The sequence below is a fragment of the Somniosus microcephalus genome, chromosome 1 (assembly GCF_052327205.1).
Source record: "Somniosus microcephalus isolate GS21.2 chromosome 1, FLI_Smic_1.0, whole genome shotgun sequence".
Taxonomy (NCBI): domain Eukaryota; kingdom Metazoa; phylum Chordata; class Chondrichthyes; order Squaliformes; family Somniosidae; genus Somniosus; species Somniosus microcephalus.
In genome coordinates this window covers 329341628-329360965 of record NC_140987.1, presented here as the reverse complement: position 1 = coordinate 329360965, position 19338 = coordinate 329341628, and the positions used below count along the sequence as shown (strand labels likewise).

At 47.8% G+C, this 19338-nt stretch overlaps 1 protein-coding gene across 1 annotated transcript in view; it reads left to right on the top strand.

Moving 5' to 3' along the window:
• LOC147124903 (dedicator of cytokinesis protein 11-like) overlaps positions 1-19338 on the top strand; it is a 458563-nt gene that overhangs the window by 403938 nt on the left and 35287 nt on the right. The window contains exon 45 of the mRNA XM_085994653.1: positions 5941-6047. Coding sequence (XP_085850779.1) covers positions 5941-6047 — 107 coding nt within the window. The remainder of the gene's footprint in view (positions 1-5940; positions 6048-19338) is intronic.

Sequence of the window (19338 nt, the reverse complement as noted above, 5' to 3'; positions counted from 1 at the left end):
TGCCTGTGATGGGGAACAATAGTTATGAGGAGAGACTTGAAATACTGCGATCATTTCCACTGGAGCAGAGAAGGTTAAGAGGAGATTGAATGGAGATTTTTTTAAATAACAAATGGTTTGATAGAGTGAAAGACAAAGACTGTTTCTCCTGGTTGGTGAATCAGTGATGAGGGCTCAGCAATTAATAATTGTCATAAGAGAGTGAGGACAGAGTTAAGGATACATTTCTTTACAAAGAAGGCTGTTGGAGCATGGGATACATTGTTACAGAGATTGTTTGAGGCAGAGAAAATTGCATCTTTTAAGGGAAGTGTGGATAAATAGCTGAAGCAAAGGAAGATACAGGGCTATGGGGTGGGTGGGGGAGTGCTGGGCAGCAGGATTAGTTTGGGGATTGATAAAGGGCTATAGGAAGAGAGCGGGACAGTGGGAATAGTTTGGGATTGATACAGGGCTATGTGGAGAGAGCGGGGCAGTGGGATTAGTTTGGGATTGATACAGGGCTATGTGGAGAGAGCGGGGCAGTGGGATTAGTTTGGGATTGATACAGGGCTATGTGGAGAGAGCAGGACAGTGGGATTAGTTTGGGATTGATACAGGGCTATGTGGAGAGAGCGGGGCAGTGGGATTAGTTTGGGATTGATACAGGGCTATGTGGAGAGAGCAGGACAGTGGGATTAGTTTGGGATTGATACAGGGCTATGTGGAGAGAGCGGGGCAGTGGGATTAGTTTGGGATTGATACAGGGCTATGTGGAGAGAGCAGGACAGTGGGATTAGTTTGGGATTGATACAGGGCTATGTGGAGAGAGCGGGGCAGTGGGATTAGTTTGGGATTGATACAGGGCTATGTGGAGAGAGCGGGGCAGTGGGATTAGTTTGGGATTGATACAGGGCTATGTGGAGAGAGCAGGACTGTGGGGTTAGTTTTGGATTGATACAGGGCTATGTGGAGAGAGCAGGACAGTGGGACTAGTTTGGGATTGATACAGGGCTATGTGGAGAGAGCAGGACAGTGGGGTTAGTTTTGGATTGATGCGGGGCAGTGGGGTTAGTTTTGGATTGATACAGGGCTATGTGGAGAGAGCGGGGCAGTGGGACTAGTTTGGGATTGATACAGGGCTATGTGGAGAGAGCGAGGCAGTGGGACTAGTTTGGGATTGATACAGGGCTATGTGGAGAGAGCAGGACAGTGGGATTAGTTTGGGATTGATACAGGGCTATGTGGAGAGAGCAGGACAGTGGGATTAGTTTGGGATTGATACAGGGCTATGTGGAGAGAGCGGGGCAGTGGGACTAGTTTGGGATTGATACAGGGCTATGTGGAGAGAGCGGGGCAGTGGGACTAGTTTGGGATTGATACAGGGCTATGTGGAGAGAGCAGGACAGTGGGGTTAGTTTTGGATTGATGCGGGGCAGTGGGGTTAGTTTTGGATTGCTCTAGCAAAGAGTCGGCACAGACACGATGGGCCGAATGGTGGCCTCCTGTGCTGCAAACTGCCATGATTAGCACATTCTTATTTCACAACTTATCCTCCGTAGTATCTGCATGCAGAGACCGTGCAAAGTTATCAGACTCTGGTCCCAGTTTAATCCTAAGTATGGTCAGCAAGCAGAGGGTACCCTGACCCTATTGGACAGCACATTTGTTGGTGCCTAAAAATCCCATTTCAGTGCTGCAGCACCTGAAAAGAATCATAGAATCATAGAAGGAGGCCATTTGGCCCATCGTGCCTGCGCTGGCTCTTTGAAAGAGCTATCCAATTAATCCCACTCCCTGGCTCTTTCCCCATAGCTCTGAATTTTTTTTTCCTTTTGAAGTATATCTCTAATTCTCTTTTGATCGTTACTATTGAATCTGCTTCAACTGCCCTTTCAGGCAGCTCATTCCAGATCATCATCACTTGTGTAAAAAACATTTCCTCATCTCCCCTCTGGTTCTTTTGCCAATTATCTTCAACCTGTGTCCTCTGGTTACTGACCCTTCAGCCACTGGAAACAGTTTTTCCCTATTTACTCTATCAAAACCTTTCATAATTTTGAACACCTTTTATTATATCTCCCCTTAACCATCTCCGCTCTAAGGAGAACAATCCCAGCATCTGCAGTCTCTCCACGTAACTGAAATCCCTCATCCCTGGTATCATTCTGGCAAACCTCCACTGTGCCCTCTTCAAGGCCTTGACATCCTTCCTAAAGTGTGAATATTAAAGGCTATTGAAGATTGTGGCAGCAGGCCGAGGGGACATCTTGTCTGCATCAGGAAGCAAAATATGCAGCTCACGAATTTCTGTCCACAATGAGACAATGATTAACGGACCCTCTTCCCCCCACCCCATTTCTTATTATCTGTGTTTTTTTTTTACATAGATATAAGAGGAATGTTGAGTGGAAAATCACACACATCACCCACCTGCTGGTTTGTGTGCCTGTCAAAACACCCACACACTCAATAAGGATGCTGAATTGCACAGGGTTTAGTATAGGTTTGCCAATTCTGGTTGGGCATATTCCTGGAGATACCACATTACTGTACCTCCTGCCTCCAACCACCCCACCCAATCAAACAGCCTTTTCCCCCGGTCCAACATTTTTTTTTATAACTGATAAACTGTTAAAAGAAAATGAAGAAAAAACACTTTTTTTAATGCTCCTGTGATTTTTTTTTTTACCTGGGTTGCTTGCAGCAGTGTCCAGGAGATTAATCTTTAGGATTTCCCTGGAGTCTCCAGGAATTAAAGGGTTGGAAACCCTAGTTTGTTCAGTAAATCCAGCACTATCATTGGAGAGCTGAGGGGGTTAACCTGCTATAATAATAATAATAATAATAATCAACTTTATTGTCATTGTTAGTGCACAAGTGCAGTACAACGAAATGTAAGCTTGCGGCTCCCGAGAGTGCACATTTTGATTAAGACATTTAACATACATTTGGCTTGTAACATAAACATAATAAAGTGCATTGACAGATGTGCAGGCTTTAGAGTTTATTAGCAGAGTTCAGTAGGATGACAGCCCTGGGAAAGAAGCTGTTCCTAAATCTGGTCGTTCGGGTGCGAATGCATCTGTAGCGTCTCCCAGATGGCAGGGGGGCGAACAAACTGTGGCTGGGATGGGTAGGGTCTTTGATGATGGTCAATGACCTCCATAGACAGCGTTTCTGGTAGATGTTCTCAGTGGTCAGTAGCCGGGTGCCGGTAATGTGTTGGGCAGTTTTGACTACCCGCTGCAGGGCTTTCTGGTCATAGGAGGTACAGCTGCTATACCATACTGTGATACAGTTCGTCAGGATGCTCTCTATTGTGCAGCGGTAAAAGTTAGAGAGGATCCGGGGTGACAGGTTGCATCCCTTCAGCCTCCTTAGGAAATATAGGCGCTGCTGGGCCTTCTTCACCAAAGAGGAGGTATTGAGGGACCAGGAGGGTAAAGCTGCCATCACTTTGAAAAGGGAGTGTGTTTGACTTTTCTTTGACTGGTTTGTTGGTGGCTGAAATCTGATTAATTAATGGTCAGTTGTTGCTGCGACATTGTTTTAAAAAAAGTCTACGAGCGCCCTACCCTTCTCGTAAGCTCTTCATCTGCACTCATTTGTGCCTAAAGTAAGTTGCCGGCTGCTCCGTGACCCACCTGCTGGTCTTGCTTTGGATCACTCTGAGCCAAGGGGTACCGTGTGTTGTTTGCAAACAAACTCTGCAGTGATTGGATCCAGACTTTCAGCAAGTAAGCCAAAAATAAAAAGCGAATTCAGTGGAAAAGGAAATGGCGCGCGGAATAAAATGGGCTGTCAATTCGCTACAAGTCCAATATGCACAACTGGTGAAGATCAATTTCACCCCCTAAAGTTCAACTGCTGAGTTGCTTAGTAGAACAATGTAGATTCTATCGGAGGGAGTAGGTCCTACTCCATGGTCTGGAACAATGTAGATTCTATCTGAGGGAGTAGGTCCTACTCCATGGACTGGAACAATGTAGATTCTATCGGAGGGAGTAGGTCCTACTCCATGGACTGGAACAATGTAGATTCTATTGGAGGGAGTAGGTCCTACTCCATGGACTGGAACAATGTAGATTCTATCGGAGGGAGTAGGTCCTACTCCATGGACTGGAACAATGTAGATTCTATTGGAGGGAGTAGGTCCTACTCCATGGACTGGAACAATGTAGATTCTATCTGAGGGAGTAGGTCCTACTCCATGGACTGGAACAATGTAGATTCTATCGGAGGGAGTAGGTCCTACTCCATGGTCTGGAACAATGTAGATTCTATCGGAGGGAGTAGGTCCTACTCCATGGACTGGAACAATGTAGATTCTATCGGAGGGAGTAGGTCCTACTCCATGGACTGGAACAATGTAGATTCTATCGGAGGGAGTAGGTCCTACTCCATGGACTGGAACAATGTAGATTCTATCGGAGGGAGTAGGTCCTACTACATGGACTGGAACAATGTAGATTCTATCGGAGGGAGTAGGTCCTACTCCATGGTCTGGAACAATGTAGATTCTATCGGAGGGAGTAGGTCCTACTCCATGGTCTGGAACAATGTAGATTCTATTGGAGGGAGTAGGTCCTACTCCATGGACTGGAACAATGTAGATTCTATCGGAGGGAGTAGGCCCTACTCCATGGTCTGGAACAATGTAGATTCTATCTGAGGGAGTAGGTCCTACTCCATGGACTGGAACAATGTAGATTCTATCGGAGGGAGTAGGTCCTACTCCATGGACTGGAACAATGTAGATTCTATCTGAGGGAGTAGGTCCTACTCCATGGACTGGAACAATGTAGATTCTATCGGAGGGAGTAGGTCCTACTCCATGGACTGGAACAATGTAGATTCTATCGGAGGGAGTAGGTCCTACTCCATGGACTGGAACAATGTAGATTCTATCGGAGGAAGTAGGTCCTACTCCATGGACTGGAACAATGTAGATTCTATCTGAGGAAGTAGGTCCTACTCCATGGACTGGAACAATGTAGATTCTATCGGAGGGAGTAGGTCCTACTCCATGGACTGGAACAATGTAGATTCTATCTGAGGGAGTAGGTCCTACTCCATGGACTGGAACAATGTAGATTCTATCTGAGGGAGTAGGTCCTACTCCATGGACTGGAACAATGTAGATTCTATCTGAGGGAGTAGGTCCTACTCCATGGACTGGAACAATGTAGATTCTATTGGAGGGAGTAGGTCCTACTCCATGGTCTGGAACAATGTAGATTCTATCTGAGGGAGTAGGTCCTACTCCATGGTCTGGAACAATGTAGATTCTATCGGAGGGAGTAGGCCCTACTACATGGACTGGAACAATGTAGATTCTATCGGAGGGAGTAGGTCCTACTCCATGGACTGGAACAATGTAGATTCTATCGGAGGGAGTAGGTCCTACTCCATGGTCTGGAACAATGTAGATTCTATCGGAGGGAGTAGGTCCTACTCCATGGTCTGGAACAATGTAGATTCTATCGGAGGGAGTAGGTCCTACTCCATGGACTGGAACAATGTAAATTCTATCGGAGGGAGTAGGTCCTACTCCATGGTCTGGAACAATGTAGATTCTATTGGAGGGAGTAGGTCCTACTCCATGGTCTGGAACAATGTAGATTCTATCTGAGGAAGTAGGCCCTACTCCATGGACTGGAACAATGTAGATTCTATCGGAGGGAGTAGGTCCTACTACATGGACTCGAAAGCAAAATACTGCCGATGCTGGAAATTGAAAATAAAAACAGAAAATGCTGGAAAACCCTCAGCTGGTCAGGCAGCACCTGCGAAAAGAGAAACCGAGTTAACGGTTCAGGTCGACGACCTTTCGTCATAAATGCTCCACAGTCTGTCAGTTGATGTCTTGTACAGGCCTGTATAAGTGACAGCGGTTGAGATAAAATACACATTTAATGTGTCTATGTTTAAAGTAGTGTTTTTTCCCCCCCCTCTCAGAATCGTTTCCTAAAGGCTGCACAGCTTTCAAAGCAATAACTCCCAACATTGAGGAAGAAGCTGCAATGAAAGAGGATGCAGGAATGCAAGATGTCCACTACACTGAGGTAAGGTTTCAACAGTGATTTGCTATTTTATCCATTCCTATATGCATCTCCAAGAAGTACAGCACGAGTGTGAAAACTAAATTCATGGTCTTTGAACGACTCGGTTTTCGCTGATCATCCTGGCATCATCAATCTTCTCAGTTGATAGCATTCTCACCTCTGAGTCTGAAGGTTCTGGGTTCCAGAGACTTGAGCCCATAATCTAGGTTGTCACTTCATTGGAGTACTGAGGGAGTAGTGTTGCACTGTTGGTTCCACCGTATTTCCGATCTGACCATAAATCAAGGACCTGTTGGTTTATTCAGTTGGACATTAAAGATCCCATACCACTATTGGAAGAGGAACAGGGAGTTCTCCCAATGTCTCAGCCAACATTCTTCCCTCAATTCATACCAGCGAAACATCTCCGCTGACTTCTTATGAAGTGGCTGAGGGAAAATTGTTAGCCAGGACAACTCGCTCCTCATCATCAAGTAGTGCTATTGGATCTGCTACCTCTATCTGAATCACTAGAACAGGCAGGTGGGTTCCCAGTTTAAGGGAGATGGCTGCTCCAGGAATGCAGCATTCCCTCTTCCTTGCACTATAGTTTCAGCCTGGATTATGTGCTCTGGACCTGGAGTAATCCAAAACAGAGAGTGCTATCAATGGAGCCAAGCTGATCTGTTACTTCTTCATCAAAAGGTTTACTCATAACCACCGACTAGATGTTTATCTTTTCTCGCCCATACAGTTGTCTACCCCTTCCCCGAGCCAGTCATTAATGCTGGGACGCTGTTCCATGGGCCTCTGCAGCCCTCCAGTGCAAAACCCAAGTGGTCATCCTTCAAGGATGGGCCTGAATGGTGTTTCCAGGCCAAGCTACTTCATCAGGTGGGTCCTGAGAGTTGATCCAGACCCTGACCCCACATTTCCTTCCAGCAAGAGAAGCTGAACACCAATCAGGAATAGGAAGTTAAGAAATCAACTTAGCTTTTGCTAATTTAAACAAATCAATTCATTCCATATGACAGTGTAATAATTGTAGCCCTCTCCTTATCCTTTCAGAACACTGCACAATGTCATGCTAATGGTTTTATTACACTTACTTTTCTTTCATTCTCGGGGTATTAACTGCGGGAAACTGTCTGCTTCTATCCACCCTGTCCCATCCTTTCATAATTTTAAACACTTCTATCATAGCGCCTCTATCATAGCGCCCTGTCATCTACATTCTAATGTAAATGATGAACCCAGTCGGGGTATGACTTTCAGCTGAGAAAAGTTGAGAATATGTGTTGTGATGTCTATCTCCGATAACTGACTAAGTGGGCTGGTGTTTTAAAATTACTCATGATCTGAGTGTCTGTCCAACTATACATAGAAAGAGCTTGTTATGTCGCGCTCGAAAGTGTTATGAAGTATGTGTCACACTTACACTTGATAAGTTTAAATATCATATTAGTAAAACAGCGACATATTGCCCATCTCTCTTGTTCTAAACAGAAAGCCAGCCCCCTTTCCCCTGACCTCGATAAGTTGACAGCGTCCCAAAGCTAGGAGATCGCGATTTCTGAACACTTGGCAATCTAGAGACGGACTTTCCTGAGCAACAGCAATTAGCTTCTAATTAATCTCAGAATATAGGGGCATTGGAACAGGAGGAGGCCAGTCACCCCCTCAAGTCTGTTCCGCCATTCAATTAGATCATGGCTGATCCTTATTTAGGGAAATTGCGAGAATGTATTGAGCAAAAGGCTGAAAGTGACATGCCAGTTTAAAAACAGCTCCATGATAACATCCAGACTGTGCTCCCGACCCCAGACTATTTATCAGCATCATCACATCTTTTGCTAATGTTTTATCTTAACTATAAAATCTATATTTTGTTTTAAACGGGTAATTTTAAAGTACTTTTCAGCAGAGCAGGACTAGATTTTAATTTTTTTTTGAGGAACTGTGTTGAAATTTGTGGTTCAGTTCACTCCTCCAGTTGCCACGTAACACTCGTCGTTATCTCCCTTGTGTGGAGTCCCTGCCAGTGCCCTGCTTTGACTCATTTACCTACAGCCTAGAATTGCAACCTTCCAAGAAAATTCAGCAACAGGTAGAGGGAAAAAAATGAAAGAAGAAAAGTGGAAGTGAAAGTGCAGCAGCTGGAGCAGTGTGGCAAAGAAAGAAACATAAAGATTTGCATTTATACAGCATCTTTCATGAGCTCATGATGTCCCAAAGCACTTTACAGACAATTAACTACTTTTAAAAGTGTGGTCACTGTTGTAATGTGGGAAACGTGGCAGCCAATTTGTGCACAGCAAGCTGCCACAAACAGCATTGTGATAATGACCAGATAATCTGTTTTTGTTATGTTGGTTGAGGGATAAATATTGGCTGGGACACCGGGGAGAACTCCCCTGCTCTTCTTTGCTTCATTCCACGGGATCTTTTACATCCACCTGAGAGAGCAGATGGGGCCTCGGTTTAACGTGTCATCTGAAAGTCGGCACCTCCAACAGTGCAGCACTCCCTCAGTACAGCGCTGGGTGTGTCGGCTTAGATTTTGCGCTCAAGTCTCTGGAGTGGGGCTTGAACCCACGACCTTCTGACTCAATGACGAGAGTGCTGCCCACTGAGCCAGGGCTGACACCTGTAATTGCAGGGCGTATGGCAAAGCATCGGCAAAACTGTACCATCGATTCCTTCCACAACCACAGCGATCGATGACTATCACCCTACGCCCATTTTGAGCTCCAAACAAAGAAGAGAACATCGCGAAATTAGAAAGCCAACTTAAAAAAAAGAATAAAATTGAAAGGGAAGTTTTTAGAAGAGTAAAAGAATCGATAATGTTGCCGAAGTTTATCTTCAGGTGGCCTCTGTTAACAGACAAAGGGGAAGCAATTCAGTTGGTAGCGCCACCCATTAGCACCTTAAGAGGGCGATAAATGGGGCGCTAATGAACTCGCGCCTAGGCGGGCGATACCTGCGCCTCTCGTGAAATTGAGCGGACATTTAGCAGCGGCGCTAAACCATAACGCCCGCTGTCCTGCGCACGCAGATCATGACGTCATTCCAGAGTGCAACGCCCTTGGGGCGCCCGAACCAGAAATTCAGTGGTGCCCCCCTCCTTTCCGCCTGTCGCTACCAACAACAGGTTGACTGGAACGCTTCCCAGTCGCTGGGGGATCGCTATTTAAAGGGGGCTCTCCCTGTCTTCTGTGTGGTAGCCATTTTTGGACCACTCATTCTGAGAGAGAGATTTGCAGAGAGACAAAGGGAGAAAGAGAGACTTCTGCATTGAGTCAATGCTGTCTGAGGTAGTTTTGGCTTCTGACCATAACTTTGTAGATGGTTTGCTTTTTCACCGGCATAACTTTGATTGCCCACATGCAATGGATGGGAACGTCGTACTTCTCCATCACATTGAGAGGGCACAGAGATGCAGAGAGAGAGTGCCAATCATGGCCAGACGGAGGAGGGCCAACAGGCGTCGGTACAGGAGACCTTACCCTCCGAGGGGTTTTCGCCAACAGTTCTCATACATCAATATGTCTGAGGAGCAGTGTTGGCGAAGGCTGCGATTCAGCAAGGAGCTGGTCACTGAGCTCTGCCATCTGCTTCAGCCAGATCTGCAGCCTCAACTGAGGAGCAGGACGTCTCTGTCGGTGGCAGTGAAGATAACAGTGGTTCTCAACTTTTATGCCACCGGCTCCTTTCAATCTGCTACTGGGGACATTGCCAATATCTCCCAGTTCGCGGTGCATTGCTGCATCCGTCAAGTCACAGATGCCCTCTTTAAAAGGAGACGAGAGTACATCTCTTTCTCCATGACCCCAGACAAGCAGCAAGAGCACGCAGCGGGCTTTGCAAGAATAGCGGGCTTCCCCATGGTGCAGGGCGCCATTAATTGCACCCATGTGGCTTTGCGGGCGCCGCAAGAGAATGCCGAGGATTTCTGCAACCGAAAGGGCTTCCATTCCTTGAACGTCCAGTTGGTCTGTGTCCACAGACAGCTGATACTCGCTGTCAATGCCCACTTTCCAGGCAGTAGCCACGATGCCTTCATCCTGCGCCAGACTTCTGTGGCAGACCTTTTCGAGGCCCCGCTTCACCCAGGAGGCTGGCTTCTCGGGGACAAAGGGTATCCTCTGTGCACCTGGCTGATGACTCCGCTCCGTTCGCCCAGTAACCCTGCAGAAGAACGATACAACGAGAGCCATCAAGCTACCAGGAACATCGTTGAGCACACAATCGGCGTGCTCAAGCAACTGTTCCGCTGTTTGGACCACTCTGGAGGAGCCCTGCAATACTCGGCTGAGCGAGTCTCCCACTTCGTTGTTGGGTGCTGCATGCTGCATAACCTGGCAATCCTCAGGACCCAGCCAATGCCACCCGGCCTTGGAGCACCAGCAGAGGAGGAGGAGCAGCAGCAGCACCAAGACGGGAGGGAGGCACAAAGTGCAAGGGCCGTCCGTTAAAGGCTTATAGCAAGTCGCTCCTAGGCCCACTCTGAGAGAACGGCTTCTGCCATTCAAAGAACCTGAATGGAACCATGCCGCAACCCCTAAGCCGGTCAAGGCAACAATGAGTGCAAAGAGCAAACATGGTCATTTTGAATAAAGACACTTCTTTATTTACCAAACTGTGTATCCTTCCTGCATGACAAAGTAATAGAAAGAAACACACAAAAAAACAGTCAACCACATAACTGGCTCTCACAACCTGGAGACAATGTCCAAAACATTAAAAAATATATGACCACGATCCTCGGCCTCCAAAACATTAAAAAATATATGACCACGATCCTCGGCCTTCAATAAAACAATGAACAACATTTTGCCACACCACCTACTTTTTGCTCTTCGAGGGTGATCTGCTTCCCTTGCGAAATTGCCCCCTTCCCACCCTGCAGCTCCTCCGCACTGGGACTCCAGTGGCTGCAGCAAGGTTGGGGGAAGGCTGCTGAGTGTCAGAAACTGAGACTGCAGATGCCCTTGAGGGACGGCTTGGACCAGCTCTGGGCCTGGAGGGCCCGGCTGCTGACTGCTCCAACTCTGCATGGGCGGCGGCAGTCTGTCCTACAGGTTGTGGCAACTGCAGTGGAGAAGTGATAGTGCTGGCAGCAGGAATGCTGTCCTCCTGAGAGAGGACAGCAACTCCCCGCTCGACCGACACACTGGCACTCCCACGGGGCAGCACTTCAGCATGCGGAGCAATCTGCGGGAGCACAGATTGCTGGCCTGCTGCAGCGCGGTGAGGGCCCTGGGGAAACCTGCCTGATCCAGCGAGGGTGACAGCAGTTAGTGCTCGCGTGGCCTCAATCTGCGTCTGCATGAGACCACCCACTGACTGCATTGCAGCACTTAGCATTTGCGTGGCAGATGCCTGTGCTGCACCGAAGTCCTGGGCACTCCTTGCCAGTGACTCAATGGTTTCGGGCATCCTTGCCACTGCAGCCATGAGCTCAGTGTGCCTTTGCTCCGCCTGGGCGCTCATTTCAGCGAGGAGCCGCACCTCGTCTGCGCTCACTGTAGCAGGACTCGAGGCCACACTCTCCGTCCGGGGAGAAGGTCCCCGAGCTTCCCTACCCCCTCGCGTTGCTGCAGCCTGCTGGGTCCTGGAGCTTCACCCTCATCAGACCATTCCCCCCCCGGCTCCCCTCCAGGGAAGGCGTGTCCCCAGTATGGCCATGGGCTGCCTCAGCAGAGGGTTGCGCTGATGGTCTGGCTTCCTCTTCCTCCTCACCTTCAGATTCACTCCCAATGGCAGCTTGAGTCCCGTCTCCTCACCTGGTGAATCAGCATGTGAAAGCAGGGAGGTACAAGAGTGGCTTTAGCGTGAGGACAGGGTGGCAGCAAGGGAGACATGAGTGCAGCGATGTACTGATTTGGATTGAGAGTGTCAAAGGATGCTGTTGTGAGGAACAAGTGGAAGGAGAGAAGTCAAAAAGGTGATGACCTTACCATTGCTGGCCAGAACGGGGTTGGCGTCTCCAGTGGCGACGGGGCCAAGCATCCGGCTTGCCACAATCCGGTGGACTCGCTGCTCCAGATCAGTCAGGGCTTGAAGGTAAGGCCAGCCTCCCCTGGTCCATTGCTGCTGTCTCCTATTATGCGCCAGCTTGCCCTGCAAGAAAAAGGACGGGGTCTGAGTAAAGATGCAGCCATGATCTTGGCTGAAATGCCTCCCATGGTCGAATAGCCCTTACTGTATGCACAGTGCTGAATGTGCGTGTGAGTTTCCTGAAAGGGCCATAGGTGTTGGAGGAGTGCTGGGCATTGGGGCTTTCAAGACCCTTTGGTCATAAAGCGAGGTCGAGATGAAGGGATGAAGAGGTTTCTGAAAAAGGCACTCACCCTGACGACCCGAGTGAGGTCGTTGAACTTCTTCCTGCATTGCACAGGGGTCCTAGGCACCATGCTGCTGGAGGTCACTCTGTGAGCCACCTCCCTCCAAACTTTTCAGTACTCGCTGGGCAGAGGCCTCCTGCCACTCTCTGGGTACAGGAGAGATCGCCTGCGCTCCACCGCGGCAACCAGAGCCTCCAAGGCCCCCTCGCTGAAACGCTGTGCTCGTTCCCTGGCCCTCTCCATGGTCCTTGGCTGCAGGATTTGGCAACAGGTCTGTCCAGGCCGAGATTCAGGGCTCTGATGCGCAGGGTGCGGTTGCAAATCAAGATCGACCCTCCCCTTTAAGGGCTGACCGGCGCCAGCGTGTCTGTGTGCAATCGCTAACTGACAGCACCTACGCTGTGCCCGCCCTCTGAGTTAGCGCCTCGCCCCTCTGGCTTAGCGCCTTAAGAGAGTCGTGCAGAGCCTGATTTAGCGCTGCAATCAGCTCCAGGGGCGAAACAGACCAATTTAGCAGTAGGCGGCAATAATATGCGCCGGGCACTAAACTTTGCGCCCGGCCGATAATTGTGCCCCAAATGGGGCGATACCGAATTTCTCCCCCAAACTCTTTAGTACGAGTCAGCATGTAAATTATTCTTTTATATTGGGACTGTCTTTAGATGGTTGCCATAGGCAAGATTAGGCCAGAATTTACTGTAAAAATAACGGTGAGGCTAATGGTGCTCACCGTTATTTATGCGCAAATCACACAGCAACTTCAGACGAGGGCAGATGCGCGGTTCATCGGGAAGTTGCTGTCTGAAAAGCACCACTCCTCCGTAAGCTGGGCGAAAACGGCATCTTGCTGTCTGGCTCCCCATTCAAATGTATTGAACTGCGTGAAGTTGCTGTACTTGCACTGTAGATATAGACTAAACTCGCCACAGAAAGTTAAACCTTGTTCATTTCAGTCTGAGTACCTTTTTTAACGATGTGATAAGTGTTAATTATAGCCAGTCAACCACTCTGGCTCTGAAAATTAACTTTTAAAAGTGTGGAGTCTTATTCCTTCAGATTTTACTTGGAGATTTTTTTTGAAATGTTAGTTAATTTTTCTCTTTCTCCTAATCCATCTTCCTTTCCTCTCTCTTTATTTCTCTTTCTGTACCTGATTTGATATTGAATTCACCCACCCTAATTTACACTTCCTGGTTCAGACTGGTCATTTAACAATTCTTCAATCTGATTGGTTAAGCAGACACACAGTTGCTTGCCCAGTTCCCACAGGTCCCAGATGCCCTGTAGAGGGCTCAGCGCCATTTGGATCTCCTACAGTACCGTCCAGTGCAAGGTGCCCTTGCCCATTTAATTTCTAATGAACAGCGCCCGGTTACAGTAAGTTCTGGCCCATAATGTTTCCTCCTTCTCAGAGTAGACAATAGCAACTTGTAAATGAGTCCTATTTGTTTTTCATAATTATCTCTCCATTTGGAATAGAGATTTGGATCGCACAGCCCATTGCTGCTGCACAAACAGAGAGCAATCCACTAGATTACCCAGTCAGCCTCCTGCTCTTAGTAGAATTTCCCTGTTGTCCCAGTGAAAGTCAGTGAGAAGGTCACGGGAAAAAAATACACATGGCATGTGTATTCAGGGCTATGCGGAAAGAGCAGGGGAGCCGGCACAGGCATGATGGGTCGAATGGCCTCCTGCTGTGCTGTAAGAATCTATGGCATAATGAAAAACCGAAAATGCTGGATAATGCACAACAAGGCAGTCAGTAGCTGAGAAAGAAAAACACATTTCTTTCATCAGAACATAAGGGGCCGCCCCTGAAATGGTGACTTATCTTCCTCATTCTCATAGCTGACTGCCCAGCTATGAATTTCCAGCCTTTTATGTTTTTATTTGGGGTTTTCAGCATTTGCGGTTTAAATTTCTATCTGTTCTTTAACTGGTTTCAGATTCTGCCTGGTTACATTTATGGTTCCGCTTGTTCTTCCACCTCAGAGTGTTGAAATCTAGACTCATCACGACATCCTTCACTATAGCTCAAACATCCTCCGACCCTCAAAATCACAGCACTCCTCGCCTCCCTTGGTCTTTCCTCCAATCCATAAGCCTTTGAAATCCAAACTTTGCATCATCTAACCAGTTTGTTTTCTGTACTAGTGTTTCAACCTTGGTTGTTCCTGTCTCCGGACCTAGACCCCCCTACACATTGGGTTCTCAATAGAAGCGAGACGACTTTATGAAATTAAAAGCTCTACAAACCTAGCAATGTTCCTGTCTAGTGAGTTTGGAAGGTTGAGGGGTGATCTAATCAAGGTGTTTAAAATGTTGAAGGGATTCAATAGGGTAGTTGCAGAGAAACTATTTCCTCTGGTGGGGGAATCCAGAACAGGGAGACATGATCTTAAAATTAGAGCCAGGCCATTCAGGAGTGAAATCAGGAAGTACTTTTTCAGACAAAGGGTAGTGGATATCTGGAATTCTCTCCCACAAACGTCTGTGGATGCTGGGAGCAATTGGAGCTTTCAAGATTGAAGTTGACAGATTTTTGTTAGGTAAGGTTATCAAGGGTTCGGAGCTCAGGTGGGAAAATACATTGAGGCTTCGATCAGTCATGATCTAATAGAATGGTGCAGCAGGCTCGAGGGGCTGAATGGCCTCCTCCAGTTCCGGTGTAACAGGCTCGAGGGGCTGAATGGCCTCCACCTGTTCCTGTGTAACAGGCTCGAGGGGCTGAATGGCCTCCTCCTCTTCCTGTGTAACAGGCTCAAGAGGCTGAATGGCCTCCTCCAGTTCCGGTGTAACAGGCTAGAGGAGCTGAATGGCCTCCACCTGTTCCTGTGTAACAGGCTCGAGGGGCTGAATGGCCTCCTCCTCTTCCTGTGTAACAGGCTCGAGCGGCTGAATGGCCTCCTCCTGTTCTGGTGTAACAGGCTAGAGGGGCTAAATGGCCTCCTGTTCCCATGTAACAGGCTCAAGGGGCTGAATGGCCTCTTCCTGTTCCCATGTAACAGGCTCAAGGGGCTGAATGGCCTCCTCCTGTTCCGGTGTAACCAGGCTCAAGGGGCTGAATGGTCTCCTCGTGTTCCGGTGTAACAGGCTCATGGGGCTGAATGACCTCCTCCTGTTCCGGTGTAACAGGCTCAAGGGGCTGAATGGTCTCCTCATGTTCTGGTGTAACAGGCTGATGGGGCTGAATGGCCTCCTCCTGTTCCGGTGTAACAGGCTCGAGGGGCTGAATGGCCTCCTCCTGTTCCGGTGTAACAGGCTCAAGGGGCTGAATGGCATCCTCCTGTTCGGGTGTAACAGGCTCAAGGAGCTGAATGGCCTCCTCCTGTTCGGGTGTAACAGGCTCAAGGGGCTGAATGGTCTCCTCCTGTTCGGGTGTAACAGGCTCAAGGAGCTGAATGGCCTCCTCCTGTTCCGGTGTAACAGGCTCGAGGGGCTGAATGGTCTCCTCCTGTTCCGGTGTAACAGGCTCGAGGGGCTGAATGGTCTCCTCCTGTTCCGGTGTAACAGGCTCGAGGGGCTGAATGGTCTCCTCCTGTTCCGGTGTAACAGGCTCGAGGGGCTGAATGGCTTCCTCCTGTTCCGGTGTAACCGGCTCGAGGGCTGAATGGCCTCCTACTGTTCTCAGTGGTAGCGCTCTCGCCTCTGAGTCAGAAGGTTGTGGGTTCAAGTCCCACTCCAGAGACTTGAGCACATAAATCTAGGCTGACACTCCAGTGCAGTACAGTCGGAGGTGCTGTCTTTCGGATGGGATATTTAAACTGAGGCCCCGTCTGCTCTCTTAGGTGGACATAAAAGATCCCATGGCAGTCTTTAGAAAAAGAGCAGGGGAGCTATCCCTCGTGACCTGGCCAATAGTTACCCCTCAACCAACATCACTAAAACAAACGATCAGGTCATGTATTTCATTGCTGTTTATGGGATCTTGCTGTGCGCATATTTGTTGCCAATTTTCCCTACGTTGCAACAATGACTACACTTCAAAAAGTATTTTAATGGTTGCGAAGTGCTGTGGGATGTTTTAAGGTCATTAAAGGCACTGTATAAATGCAATATCTTTCCTTTCTACCCTTCAGCCAGCCCCCTGATACCCCAACTTGGAAATGCGTCATCTCGACGCTGCTCTCAAATAGGCGAGAACTTTCATTACCACCAATATGAGTCACCTCTTCAAGCATACATCAAGATCTTTAAATTCCATTCTCCCATCTTATACCACTGTCCCAGTCAACTGTTGAACTGATGTGAAATTGGCATTCTGTGTACTTGCTCACTGCTGAGTTCTCCATATCAGCAGTCCTGGTAGACCTCTTACCTTAACTGTGGTTTAGAGATCACTGACTTAGTTCCACAACCTTTGATTTCTTGTGGTTATTTGAGTTCCCTTTTGGGAGATTCTTTTCAGATATTACTGCCTATGTTACATACTAGTTGCTGTGTTGACCATCCTATAAAATGTGTGTGGTTTAAAGGAGACATGATTGCCAGTCTTGGCATACCTGTTTGGATTTCATTTTTTAGTCCAGGGTCAGCCTTGACTCTCATCTGAGTCAGAAGCTCGTAGGTACAAGTCCCACTACAGAGGCTTGAGCACATAATCGAGACTGGCATTCCAATGCAGTACTGAGGGAGTGCTATGTTGTAAAGGTGCCGTCTTTCAGATGAGACGTTAAACCAAGGCCACATCTGTCCCCTCAGGAGGTAAAAGGTCCCATGGCACCATTCAGAAAAAGAGCAGGGGAGTTCTCCTTCTGTCGCGGACAGCATTTATCCCTCAACCGGCATTATTAATGAAGCAGATTATCTGGTCATTATCTCATTGCTGTTTGTGGGAGCTTGCTGTGCGTTTCCCTACATTACAACAGTGACTACACTTCAAACAGTAATCCAATGGCTGTGGACTGCTATGGAACATCCTGAGATTATGAAAGATGCCATATAAATGCAAATTTGTTTGTTGGTAGTATCAATGCAACATACATACGCACACACAATATTATGGAATGTTCCTGTATATATACTCATTCTTCAATCCAAGTATAATCATTCCGTTCCCTTGCTTAGCCCCTCCCCATCACAATGTTGAGAGCTGCGTATTTTCCCTCGCCTTCCATTCGTACAACATTTCCACTCTGTGGTTTAAACTCTGCTTAAGCTGAAATTTGCCATTCTCGTTTAGTGTTTTTTTTCCAGCTCAGTGATCCAGTGCCACTCTGATCAGCAATCGTGTGTGGCTGCTCTTTTCCATCTTACAATGGAAATATGCAAAGTGTCGAGTTTGTTGTTTCTAGGCCGGGCCCTGCTTCAGTGCCTTTACCTCGGCGGGTGGCCTGATAGTGTGGTGTTTAAGGAACTTCAAGACCAAAAGCCACTAATGGGGAACTATGTGGCACAGCGGCCTTTCACTTCTGACACCTGTGTCCAAGTACAGCCCAGACTCTGCTGACTCGCAGGATCTGATGTGAACTGAATTTGGGCAGTCTCCACCCTGCTCTTACTGAGCATGGGCCTACAGCACACACAGGCCCTTCATTTGGCACTAGATGGCCATCTCGCTCCAGGTCATGTGGGGAATGAAAGGGGGTGCTCTTGAGGGGTGGGTGAACCTGAGGCATGTTGCTGGGACAGAGTAAAGGGAGCTTTACTGCACCTGACTCTGCTATACCTTATCTGGGAGCGCTTGATAAATATGGTGCCCAAGAAATGGTTCTAGCGCTTCCTATCTTTAAATACAGCAGTTCTCAACATTAATGTACAATGGGGGACAAACTGTAGCTCAATTTAACTACTCTGGGCAAGCTTCAATTTATTTTTAAAAAAATAACCAAGGCTTTAATCATTTTTCTTTTAAGGCTTAATGCATCCATTTTGGCAAGGAACCCCCATCAGCCCATTTTTGTGGTCACAGCCTGTGATATCCATCCCCACTGTGATGGAAGCAGAATTTCCCTCCTGGATCAATTTAGGAAATCTTCTGGGTTACATTTATTTTTCAGATACGTGACTGTGACTAAACAGGGCAATTGTGTTTTTAAAAGTTGGCTTCAGGTAGCTGTAGCTTTAAGAATTTTGTCGTCCAAGACCGCCTACTTCCACCTCCGTAACATCGCCCGACTCCACCCTTGCCTCAGCTTGTCCGCTGCTGAAACCCTCATCCACGCCTTTGTTATTTCTATACTCAACTATTCCAATGTTCTCCTGGCCGGCCTGCCATCTTCCACCCTCCATAAACTTGCACTCATCCAAAATGCCCATATCATAACTCTCACCAGCTCCCATTCACCCATCACCCCTGTGCTCGCTGACCTACATTGGCTCCCGGTTAAACAATACTTCAATTTTAAAATTATCATCCTTGTTTTCAAATCACTCCATGGCCTCGCCACTCCCTAACTCTGTAACCTCCTCCAGCCCTACAACCCCCCAAGATATCTGCGTTGCTCCAATTTGGGCCTCTTGTGTCTCCTCGATTTTAATCGCTTGTTAATTTTGTTGGTCCTGTAGCACACTAGGCCATTTACAGTGTGCAATTTCAGTTCAGCAAAGATGTAGAATCCTTGTACAAACTGCCTTTTACACAGTGAACACAAATGAAGACTTGGGAAAGAGCCCAAATCCAGTGTGATGAAGTGTACATCCACTGCTGATGTTATAGGGCACGAAGACCGTGGCGAGTGGATGGTGGCAGCCATCTGGGCTCCAAATAGGTGGTCACAAGTATCCCTGATTAAGCAAACTGCCAAGGGGGGTTTATATGAAACATGTATTTCAGGTCAGGGTGGAGAGACATCTGTTCCATCATTCTGTGACAAGTTTGGAGTAAGTGTATTTTTGTTTGGTGAATCTAACAATAAACATGCATAGGTGCAATGTACGGCCTTTGGCCGACTGGATCGGTTTCAAGAACACAAAGGGGTGAGACAATTGCTGGCTATCCTGAGATAAGTGGCACCTGATCA